At 39.9% G+C, this 12,409-nt stretch overlaps 1 protein-coding gene across 1 annotated transcript in view; it reads left to right on the plus strand.

Annotated features, from left to right (window-relative positions):
* VPS41 (vacuolar protein sorting 41 homolog (S. cerevisiae)) overlaps positions 1-12,409 on the plus strand; it is a 217,932-nt gene that overhangs the window by 179,675 nt on the left and 25,848 nt on the right. The window contains exons 18-22 of the mRNA XM_011972735.1: positions 4,227-4,354; positions 5,703-5,847; positions 8,039-8,080; positions 8,222-8,272; positions 10,655-10,792. Coding sequence (XP_011828125.1) covers positions 4,227-4,354; positions 5,703-5,847; positions 8,039-8,080; positions 8,222-8,272; positions 10,655-10,792 — 504 coding nt within the window. The remainder of the gene's footprint in view (positions 1-4,226; positions 4,355-5,702; positions 5,848-8,038; positions 8,081-8,221; positions 8,273-10,654; positions 10,793-12,409) is intronic.

Genomic DNA, 12,409 nt, shown 5'->3' on the forward strand with positions numbered 1-12,409 from the left:
TTCATATTTTACCTTCCCTTATTCTCAGCTTAATATTTAATTTTGAATTAAATTGTCACATAATCATTCAAATAGCTGTGTTCCCTAACAACACTTTTGATCACATATGTGGAGAGAAATTTTGTGTTGCTAAGCAGAGCACTGAAGGTCGGATTACAAAAAACAAACTGTACTTCTCTGGAATATTGACTTGTCAATTTTTTTTTTCTCCCTAAAAAGATTTGAAGTAGTATTGGAGGTAAAGGTGCTTCATGACTTCTTTTTATGGGGTTTCTAGTCATAATGCCTGTAGCTTTGCCTATTAATTTACAACGCAGCAGAGTTATATTAAACAGTTAAGCTTTGTTTAATATTAACGACAAATGTGTAAGTATGTTAAAAATGGGATGATTTCTATGGCATTTCATTTCATGAGTACTTTCTAGACTTTTACTTACTATAATAGGCACTGAGGTTTTCTATAACTTTGCTCATTCAATCATAACAGGTCCCTAGTACCTGTGTCCTCTAATTAATAATAATGGCCATAGGATAGATTTTATAAATATTTCTTGGGTAGCACATTTATTCAAGGGTACACAAAGCCAGTTAAACAGAGAAACGCCTGACATGAAATATGATAGATGTTTATTTCAGTTTATGGTGGGGTCATCATGCTTTTATCATACAAGATGTTTGGTCATTTTGTCTTATTTTGTGTTTGAAGTTGGCAGCACCATGAGGCCCTTGCATGATAGTGAAAAGAAAAAAATGGAGCCAAACTTTCTTCTTTCCCTGAGCATTGTTATGAATGGTCTAGAGGCTACTGTGAGCTGCTGGTATTGGGGTAGAAATCTTTTCAGACTATTTTATCTTATGTAGTCTTAAGAAAACAGGGCTGTCACAGTGGCTTACATCTGTAATCCCAGCACTTTGAGAGGCCAAGGTGGGAGGATGGCTTGAGCCCAGGAGTTCAAGACCAGCCTGGGTAACATAGTGAGACCTGTCTCTACAAAAAACTAAAAATTAGGTGAGTGCCGTGACATATACCTGTATTCTCAGCTATTCAGGAGGCTGAGGTGGGAGGATCACTTGAGCCCAGAGGATGAGGCTGCAGTGAGCTGTGATCATGCTACTGCACTCCAGCTTGGGTGACAGAGTGAGACCCTTTCTCACAAAAAGGAAAGAGGCCGGGTGTGGTGGCTCACACCTGTAATCCCAGCACTTTGGGAGGCTGTGGGAGGCTGAGGCGGGCGGATCACAAGGTCAGGAGATGGAGACCATCCTGGCCAACATGGTGAAACCCCATCTCTACTAAAAAAGAAATACAAAAGTTAGCTAGGCATGGTGGCATGCACCTGTAGTCCTAGCTACTCGGGAGACTGAAGCAGGAGAATCGCTTGAGCCCGGAAGGCAGAGGTTGCAGTGAGCCAAGATCGCACCACTGCACTCCAGCCTGGGTGACAGAGCAAGACTCCAACAAAAAAAAAAAAAAAGAGAGAGACAAAGAAAGAGGGAGAGAGAGAGAAAGAAAAGGAAGGAAAGAAGGGAAGGAAGGAAGGACAAGGAAAGGGAAACAAAGGGAAGGAAGAAAAGAAAGAAACTTCATCTGAAATATTATTTTGGTTCTACAGACATTTTAATGTTCTGATTGAATCCATTCCCCAAATTTCTGAAGTAAAATTTCAATCATGTTAATATATAAGAAGGTTGCAATCTAAATGGAAAATATGTGGTCTTTTGTTCTGGTCTCTTGCCATCCTTCCAGGGGTTACTTTGATAGAAATTGGGTAGAACTTTAATGAAAACTATATTACTGATTCTTTTGCGATTTTCTTACCAAATTCTGATGCATTACAGAAGCAACTTCACGCTGTTTTCATTTCTAAATATTATTTAAACAAATTCACAGTAGTTCATTAAAGTATTAATGGAGTTATTTAATAGTAATAATGTACCTTTTGTTATATAAACCAAAAAGTGACCAAGGCAGATCTCAATTGATTTGAAGGTTTATTTTGCCAAGGTTAGGGACATACTTGGGGAAAAGAAACAGGGTCTGTGTCCTGTGCTTTTTCCAGAGAGAGTGTTGAGGACTTCAAAATGTAAAGGGGAAAGATCAAGCAGGAAGAGAAGGAGGAAATTTAAAAAACAAATAAATAAATACATAGGGGGAGAGTAGGCAGTGAGGCACGTGGTCACATACCAGTGATGCTCTGATTCGCTCAGGGAATCTACATTTTATATGTAAAAAGAGAGAAGTGGGGAAAAAGTCAATTATGCATTCATCTCTTGCTCAGTAGATCTACCTTTGACATGAATAAAAGAAGCATGTGAAATGACAGCTCTCTGGGAACAAAAGGAAGGCAGTTTTTGCATGACTCAGTTCCCTTAACTTTCCCTTTGGCCTAGGGAGTTGGGGGTCCTGAGAATTTATTTTCCTTTCACATTTAATAACGTGGACATTTTAAATTCTCTTTACTGCCTTACGGATATGTTTTTGTTCTAAACGTTGTCAGGGATCAGTAAGTAAACTACTCCACCATATTTTGAGTTATAAAACATGAGGGCTAAAGTCAGGAATCAGGGAGTAGAGACTGAGCAAGATACTGGCCCAGAATCAGCTCCGGGAGGAAACAGGATCAAATCAGGGAACCACAAAATTTGAGATCTAGAAATAGCCAGAATAAGAGCCAGGGGATAAGACTTGAGCCAAAGTCCCAAATTCCAACATAAAACTGGCATTAGAAGCCAGAGTGGAAGGAAGACCAAGATGGTGACTTGTTAAAGGTATAGAGTGCTGGACAGTTTCATTGTGGGAGCAGCCCTGTCCCAAGCAGGCTGCCTCGTACAGTTGTGCTGGCTATACAGTGCACAACTGCCTAACCAGTCCCGCCCAGCAGCCTAGGCCTAAGTGCATTAGAGGACTCTTGGTGGTGGGGAACGTAGCTGACTTGGGTAATATCTGTAAGACGTTAAAGCTGTCATCCAAATGTTACAGTTAGTCCAGAATGGGGATAGAGCAAGTCCAACCTAAACTCTTGTCCATGCAGTGAGACTTTATAGAAGGAACAGGATACCTTTCTTAGTTATACATTCCGTAAAACTAAGGACCGAAGTAGATGGCACAACCTGCCTCCCAGGAATGCTAAATGGAGATTTATTGTACAATAATATTCCCTGCAACTCTTCACTACACCCAAACCCATAGTCTGAAAATTGATGAAATGTTTATTGAAGAAACCTTTAATCATATAATTGTTTGGGCTGTTATGTGACTAAAAGTGAATACTTTTAGGGATGGTTTAAATTGTTTGGTTTGTTTTGAGAATTTAGGAGAAACCAAACTCAGTTTCTCATGCTATACTCTCACAACACAACACTTCTGTGACCAAATGTGTGGATTTTTCTGCTACAGACTAAGAAAGCAATTAGTTCTGCTGTGGACACCAGCTGGGTGTCCTCTAATTCAATTCAATTCTGACACTATCGACATGAAGATAGCATCAGATCCTGCAGGCTGAGGGCTCAGGCCCATAAGATTGCCCCCACTTCAGATGCACCAATCACAAGTTATAGGCTGTTACCTGTACTTCTGACTGGTCAGCTATAAACTGGCATTCCCACTACCACCTCCTTAGATTTGACTCATTTGCTAGAGCAGCTCACAGAACTCAGGGAAACATTTTACTTATATTTACTGGTTTATTATAAAGAATATTGCAAAGGATACAGATGAACAGCCAAATGGATTAGATGCATTGGGCAAGGTGTGTGGGAAGAGGCATGAAACTTCCAGGCCCTCTTTGGGTGCACCATCCTCCAGGAACCTGCAGGGGTTGAGCTCTTGGGAGCTCTCCAAAGCCACTCCTTTTGAGTTTTAACGGAAGCTTCATTACTTAGACATGATTGATTTAAATCATTGGCCATTGGTGATCGGCGTAACCTTCAGCCCCTCTCCCCTCCTTGGAGGTTGTGGCGCAGGGGTGAGGGTAGGGCTGAAAAGTTCCAACCCTCTAATCCTGCCTTGGTCTGTTCTGTGACCAACCCCACCCTGGAGTTACCTAGGGGCTGCCAGCCACCAGTCAGCTCATTAGCATAGAAGAAGACACATCATTTTGGAGACTCCAAGGATTTTAAGAGTTATATGCCAGGAAACAGAAGGAGGACCAAATGTATATTTCATAATATCACAACTATTATTCTGTTGAATGAGTGTTCTTTTTCTGTTTTTCACCTTTGGTTAGGGTTTTGCCACATTGATCCGAGAATGGCCTGGAGATCTGTATAACAATTCAGTCATAGTTCAAGCAGTTCGGGATCATCTGAAGAAAGATAGTCAGAACAAGACTTTACTTAAAACCCTGGCAGAATTGTGAGTATACTTAAGTGTTTCTTTTTCCATATCAGTCTATGTTGAAAAGTTTTTCGTACTTTAGATTTAGCACATAAGTAGAGAGGATGCATTTTATACCATTTCCTACATTCCCTCTTAGTAAAAACCTTCATAAACCTCAAATGAGTAGGAGAGAAGGACATATGTGAAACTGTACAATTGCAATGTAATCTAGTTCCCAGAGAAGAGAAACCCTAACGTGCAGCGCTTGGGAGAGGCAATGGTTAGGAAACAAAAGGGTGCCAAGTTAAAACTTGCATCACTCAAGCATAACAGCAAAGCTCTGGATTTTGCTCTTCTAGGGTCTTCAAGTCAGTTAATTTAATTTCTCAAATGTCAATTCCTTATGGGATAATTTTAAGCTTTAAAAGAGATGTCATAATAGAGGACTAAGTGCACTGCCCTGACCCTGAGTCAGGGCTCAGAAAATGGCAGCTTGGTTAATATTTTTCATATTTGTTGGGCACATTCAGTGATGCAGACTTTGTGCGAGGTGCTTATGATACATAGATAAGATATGCTCTCAAGTACCTTCGATCTAGGGAAACAAGAAGTATACTGCAGGTCTAGCCAAGACGACCATCCCTGCATCCACCTCTCCTCAGTGCCCCCATCACCTCAGACCACTCCTCTCCTTTTTTCTTCTTTTGCCCAAAACCAAGAAAGGTATACCAAAATGACCTAGAACTCTGGACTGTATTGGATTTTCCACAGAGGAGGTTGTGTTTATGGCATTCTGAGTTGAAATGCTGATCATTTACTCTTGGAAACGTCCTGTTAGATGCCCTTTAGAGTCTGCAGTACCGTTCGTAATGGACCAACAGTACAGCTTCAGTGCAGTGAGCTCTCAAGAGCTGGCTTAGGGACTTAATGTGAAAAACATTGTTTCAATGGAAAAACACATTTCAGTTAGACACAGCTCCTTTAAAATCAGCTTTTGGAATATTAGCCATTTGTCAGCTGAATACTGCTTGTAAGAATTGGAACGCATGTTTCTTTTACCAAAATGAGAACTTCATCCTGGATCCTAGTTTCCTTGCTGTATGGATGTTTGTAAATCTTTTGAGGCTGAGACCCCCAATAAAGACCATTTTTATTACTTGAATATTGTGAATTTTCTGAAATTTTGGCAACAAGAGAGGCAAAGTTCTGAGAAAGAAACACTTATTGGTCATGTATAGTTAAATCCCAAGGAATTTTTTTTAAATAAAGTTAACTTTTCTCTCGAAAGGAGTGTTTCCATTTTTAATAATGTGAACCATGATCTCTCTGTGTGTTTTAATTAGAGCTCTTGATGAATATTAATGTAAAACATTTGTATTACCAGGTACACCTATGACAAGAACTATGGCAATGCTCTAGAAATATACTTAACATTAAGACATAAAGACGTTTTTCAGTTGATCCACAAGCATAATCTTTTCAGTTCTATCAAGGATAAAATCGTTTTATTAATGGATTTTGATTCAGAGGTAATGTGCTTTTTATTTTAGTACTCTCAATTATTTTTACTATTTCAAGTATTTAATACTTAGATATCTATCCAAATTCTGGATTGGTGAACGAATCACATAATTTGGTTGTATGCTGACAATCTTTAGAACCCTCTGACCCTCACTAGATGTTGTTATTTTAGTTGTTTGGCATTCAGGAATCCTTTGCTTAATGTGGTTATTCTGTGAGAGCAGTTCAAATTTGATAGAGAACTTTTAAAGTTGTGTGTGTGCGCATATAAAGTAATTTCTTGCTAAAACAATTCATATAATTGATAGAAACAAACCAGGTATATACTTTGACTCATTTCTCCCTCCTAACCTGTGTTCCAGAATTTAAAAATTTAAAAATTAAGTGAACGTCTGTCTTGACCCACTTATTACTATTTTATTTCTTGGTGTTCACGTATCCACCATGTGGGATTTCCCCTGGTTTGAGTTGATGCTCATGTCTAGGACATGTGGAATATGTTATTTTATTGTGTGACAAATTTGAATAACCTAATAACAAATTTAAGCAACCTAATGAGTGGACCCAGCCACAGTGCACATTGGCTCTTGCAAAGTGATGCAAGCTCTGTGTGTGTGTGTGTGTGTGTGTAAAAGAAATCTAATTATGGTCAGGCGTGGTGGCTCACGCCTGTAATCCCAGCACTTTGGGAGACCGAGGTGGGTGGATCACGAGGCCAGGAGATCGAGACCATCCTGGCTAACACAGTGAAACCCCGTCTCTACTAAAAACACAAAAAATTAGCCGGGCATGGTGGCAGGTGCCTGTAGTCCCAGCTACTCGGGAGGCTGAGGCAGGAGAATGATGTGAACCCAGAAGGCGGAGCTTGCAGTGAGCCGAGATTGCACTACCGCACTCCAGTCTGGGCGACAGAGCAAGACTCCGTCTCAAAAAAAAACATCTAATTACAATTACTCATGACAGAAATAATGAGGTTTATAAACGGTGTTCTTATTGAAAAAATTGAAATTTTAGATAAACCTAAAAGTAGAACCCTAAAGGCTCCAAAAGGATTAATGCATTTTTCAATTATATTGTACTGTATTTAGAGATATTGTGTGCTATATTAATCTCCACCAACTTAATTTAGATAGAAGCTAGATCTACCTTTTTTTCTCAAAGATGCTTTAGCCCTTTTTAAAATACTGAGTCAGGTCTTTAGGGACTACAGATTTGCAAAGAATTATGTAGCTCCAAGGAAGTTCAGGTAGAGAGGCTCTGCTTGTCTAGCAGAGGATGAGATGCTTATGTAAAAATTAATTACATTTTCCTCATATCTAGTCTTCCCTCATGCTCCCCCCTCCATTGTTCTCCAGAGCCTCGTTTTGCATATGTAGCTGTGGAAAAAAGATGAATGAACTGAAACTAATTGCTATTCGAGAATGTGATCCAGATGTAAGGAATCAGTCTTCTGGTTAGAGGAGACCTTAGGGGTAATCTACTCCAACACCCTCGTATTTCAGAGAACAAAAGTAACATTTGGAGCAGACAGCTAAGTAGCAGCAGAGTCTGGAACAAGGCCCAGGTGTTCTGTGTGAGGCTCAGTCTAGTGTGCTGTTTTCCCTCTTCCTCTTGACATAAACTGTCTAATTTGTGTTTCCCGAATGATAAAAGTGGCTAAAGTAAATTCTGAACGTTCAGAAGCTTTGTGTCATTATGAAACTTCAAGTATCTCATTCTCTTTCTGGCTCTTATATTCCCTTCTCCTCATAAAGCCAGCTCCTTCTGTCTGTGGCGTCTTATAGGGAGACTAGGTCAAGGTTCAAGTAGCCAGAAGAAAAGCTCATTTTCTTGATATACCGGTAAAGAGATGTTCTCCATAACTACTGAGAGTCTCATGAGAAGGGGTGAAAGTATCCGAGACATTGAGGGTGGGGGGCTAGGATATGGGCAGTCAAGATGTTTTGTATTTGGTAAATTATAGCAAAGCACCATTTTAGTAGTATGCAAAACACAAAGACTTCAGATTGAGATGCATTTGAAAATGCATTTCTTCACAAATATCATTTTCCATAAGGGCCATTGTAAAGCTAAGGGCCTCTTTAAGTATACAAAATAAGCCCTCCACCTGTGAACGGTGGTAACTACACTGCATTGTGTTTAGTCTTCTCTTCTTAAATAACAGATTTCATTGACTGTGGCTTTTTTTATATGTTTCAGAAAGCTGTTGACATGCTTTTGGACAATGAAGATAAAATTTCAGTGAGTGTCCTTTGTTTTTATATGTGTTACCAGATGAACATCTGGGACTCCTATAACTGTGAAGAAGAGAGTTTATCAGATAATTTTGCAGCTGTCTTTCTATCCTCATAACTGTACCTTGAAACTTTTTTTTTTATCTAGATTAAAAAGGTCGTGGAAGAATTGGAAGACAGACCAGAGCTGCAGCATGTGGTGAGCACGGCAGTGTCCTCCTTTTGCCCTTTTGATTGACCAGTGAGTGAATCACCTTTCAGTATTGGTACGAGGAGGATACTGGAGTGAATTCTTCAAGGAGGTTAATATTCCAGTTGGAGGTTTCACCACAAACAATGTTCTGTAATTACCAAAATGCAGCATATGTTGTGAATTCAAGAAGGTCAGGGATTAATTGTAGATCAGGCACTTGAATTTTGACCCACAATTGAATTGTGATGGAAAAAAGTTACCAATCTATTATATTACTATAATATAAATATATATAACATAGCTATATATTTAACTATAATGAATGTTTTTGTGTTACGCTGTGTGTAGGAGTAAGCACTCTCCGTCTGTAGTTGCCATTAAATAAAACCATGGTGTACATCACAGTAAAGGCCAGTATGGCACTGCTGATACTGTACCAAGTTCTCCTGCTAAGGAAATGTCAGACAACCGTTCCATATCCAGGACGACCACAGGGCGATAAAAGGCCAGAGCCTCATTTCTTTTGTCCCTCACCATGACAATAGCTAATTCCATTTTTCTTATGTGCTACTGGTGGTTGTGCAATTCAGGCCTGTTATTCTAAATTTCTTTGGGAGGCTACTTCGATTCTGTGCATTGCATCATCATGAGAGTAAAGCAGGAATAGTTGTTGTATATGTCCTTTAAAACTTACACAAGAGAAAACTTCAGCAGATATAAGGACTGTGGGACTATCAGTAGGACTATGGGTATCAGATACAATAAGTGCACTTGTGTCTCTGCCTATCTCATTGCGCCCTAGGAGGAGGCTTAGGGAATAGAGCATTTTTTTCAAAAGTCACTTTTCTGCTTTGAAGCTTTTGAAGACTGCAGGAAGGGAATGAGAGGCATTTCTCTTTTGCTCAGATGCTATTGCTGCATTGTTCATTATTGGAAATCTCAAGATTATCTGCTTCCCCAAGCAAGGCTCCACACTGCTAGCCACCTTGGGAATTCATTTATAAAGCAGTGATTTCTGACCTACTTAAGCCACGAGACAGGATTACAGGCAGTAGCTATCTGTGTGACAGTGTAATCAGTGCAATGGTGAAGTACTGGCACAGCCTACAGTAACATGGCTCATCTTCCCTGCCAGGCAATGTCTTGTCTCTATAAATTTGACTCAGCATTCATGTGACAGAGCCTCCCTGTCCTGTGTACATTCTGGGAAACAGCACTACGTTTCCCCACTCACACACTGACCCCAGTGCCAGTGGACTGGCGGTGGTGTTCATTAGACCTCGGCCTGACACTTGAGTTCAGTCTACTGCTTGTACCACTCCATTTTGCCTTAGGAAGAGGTGAACAGGAAGCCTGAGGATTGGTTTCTTAAGGTGCGTGTGTCCATGGTTAGGCCTCATTGTGACCAGATGCAACAGCGATGACAAACATCAGCGCATTTACAGCCTCAGCTGCAGGGTGGGCTGGTGCTCTGTGTCTGTTATAAACCAATCCACTTGGAAACAGCCACCCAAGGTTTAATGCACATTGTGGGATTGGTGATTAAGTCTTCCTGTCTTCAGTAGATTGTGGGGTTTTTGTTTACGTTTAATATTTGGTAAACATTGAATTGTTTTCTGACTTCTGAGGACTGTATTGATAGACTTAATCTTGCCTGTGAGGAGAAAGTGAATTACTGATTTCCTCTGAAGTCGATTAACTTTTTTTCAGACAGCTAGGGTAAGGAATCAGTTTTGAAAACTGTTTCACAACACCTGCATTCTTCTTGATTTTTACTTTGTATTTTTGTTTTTGATGTTACCAGTTTAGGCAGCATTTCATTTGAAGACTCAGCAACGAGGAGATGCAGAATGTATGGGAATGAGTTTAGTGCCCACTACTTGAGTTTTTAAGAACATACGCTTGTCCTAGGACTCTGCCCTCTTTTATATAAAAGAATTTTTATGATCTGGGAAGACCACTCATCTTTTTACTTCTGAGCCAAAGCAGATGGCAGTGAAGATATTGACAATTGCTGTCATTAACATTTCTATAGTGCTTGGTGTGTGCTAAGTTCATTGGTTCTGAGTGATTTTGTAATGGCAACTCTTTTAATTGTCACAGTAACTCAATAAAATTTTTGTAGATAAACTGAGTCTCAGAGAGATTAGTGACTTGCCTAAGGTCACAGTTGGTACATGGCAGAGTCAGATTTTTGGGCCCTTCTAGAGAAAGTATCAGAATTCTTTGCTCTCCCAAAGTGTTTTCCTTTCCACTTCTCCACCACCTAGAGGTTTTCCCTGAAGAATGCTTCTCCCCCAACCATGTTTAGAGCTAAAAATAGCAATGTTAGCCAGGTATTGCTTTTCTTATTTTAATGGGTCACGGCTTATCTTTTGTTCCTTTTAGTATTTGCATAAGCTTTTCAAGAGAGACCACCATAAGGGGCAGCGTTACCATGAAAAACAGATCAGTCTTTATGCTGAATATGATCGACCAAACTTACTTCCCTTTCTCCGAGACAGTACCCATTGCCCACTTGAAAAGGTAAGGCACAGACGTCCCCCACTTGTACACTTTGGATGAAGAGGTTGTCATTGATGGTAAGTTGTTTGTCTTTCTTCTCTTCCTGTCTCTGCTCATCCATCCCTGTCCAAGGGGAAGACTGTTGCTCTCAAAGAAGTAGGTTTTTGCTTAGACCTGCTGTCAAGAAAAGGAGGTCTCATTGGATTAGACTTTGGTGAAGAGCTGAAGGTGACAGGTTTAATTGGAAGAACAGTTTAATCTAGGGCCTAGGACATAATCAACCATCGAGCAAAAATGGTATATTAGGAGTCTCAGTCCATCTCCCAGGGTCAGAGTGACACCTCACAGAGTCAGAGCCTGGTAGGGAGACACAGACTGTCCTAAGCCAGAAGCAGTTGCTCCAGTCAGGAATCAGGTTTGATAAACCAAGGTCATAGCTTAGGTCCTGCATCCTATCTTCTTTGAGTGTCTACCCTGTGTTTTTCTATATTTCTCCTACATTCTACATTCCACTATAATTATCTACTTAGTAGTCTCTCTCTCCTGTAAATTCTTCAAAGACAAGGAATTTGTCTTACCCGTTTTGGTAAATCTAGTACCCACCCCACATTAGACATTTACTAAGTGTGTGTTTCATCATGACTGAGAGAATGAATGAATAAATTAAATACATGCAAGGTCCTAGTTAGGGCTAAATAAGGACTAGTAAGTTCTATGAGACTGCTGTTTCAAAATAAACTGAAGCACTTAACTATATATGTGCTAACAATTGGGCAGCCTTAAAGGCAACAGTATTATGTCCCACGGTTCTCGATACCATCTATCAGTAACATCTACAAATGTCTGACTAAAGTTGGATGGCCAGATACTTTTTAAAAGTTAGTTGTGTGACCACCAAAATAAAAAAAAAAAGACATATTTGACCCATACGGGATATGTGCAAAGAAGCTGGATGATAACACAGTTTATGTACTTACAACTTCCATGTTGCTTCTTTAGCCCATGATGATTAAATGCATTGGAGTTACTGTGAACCAGTTTTAGCTCAATGGATTTTTAAAGTCTACAATTAATGGAAAAAAATCTTGCCTGCCTGTTAACTTATAAAACAACTTTAGTATTTTATATTTGTGACCCTAAGACATTTTCTGAGGACTTAATTTGGAAATTCATTATCTTACTCTAAAAATAAAAACAGATATTACCCTCTTCTCTCACCATAGGCCTTTATAATCTGGCGATAGAGTGAGAATTGTATTCTTTAAACAGTGCTCCTTCATTTGTTTCTCAGTTTTTAAGAAAACATTGTATATTTGCAGAGAGGATGTGGCAGTCTCCTGAAGTCTCCAGTTGACCTCTGAGACAGAGAGGTCACATGTGGGTGATTAACAACCATTCTCATTCCCTAAGCACAAGGTGCAGAGGCACCACCCAGGTTCCAGTATCTTTATATTGCTCACACACTTTATGCCCACCTGGTTTAAAGTTTTTGGGTCTAGTAGCACTCAGTGGAAGACGCCCTGTTCCACCCAGTAGGGAGGAGCAGAACATTGCAGACCTGCACATGATGCTTCCTACACATGTGGCTTGCTTAGAGCGTTTGTGTAGACCTTGTAGAATTTTTCTCTCTGGGCCACT

Source organism: Mandrillus leucophaeus, unplaced genomic scaffold, assembly GCF_000951045.1.
Source record: "Mandrillus leucophaeus isolate KB7577 unplaced genomic scaffold, Mleu.le_1.0 Scaffold100, whole genome shotgun sequence".
Lineage (NCBI taxonomy): Eukaryota > Metazoa > Chordata > Mammalia > Primates > Cercopithecidae > Mandrillus > Mandrillus leucophaeus.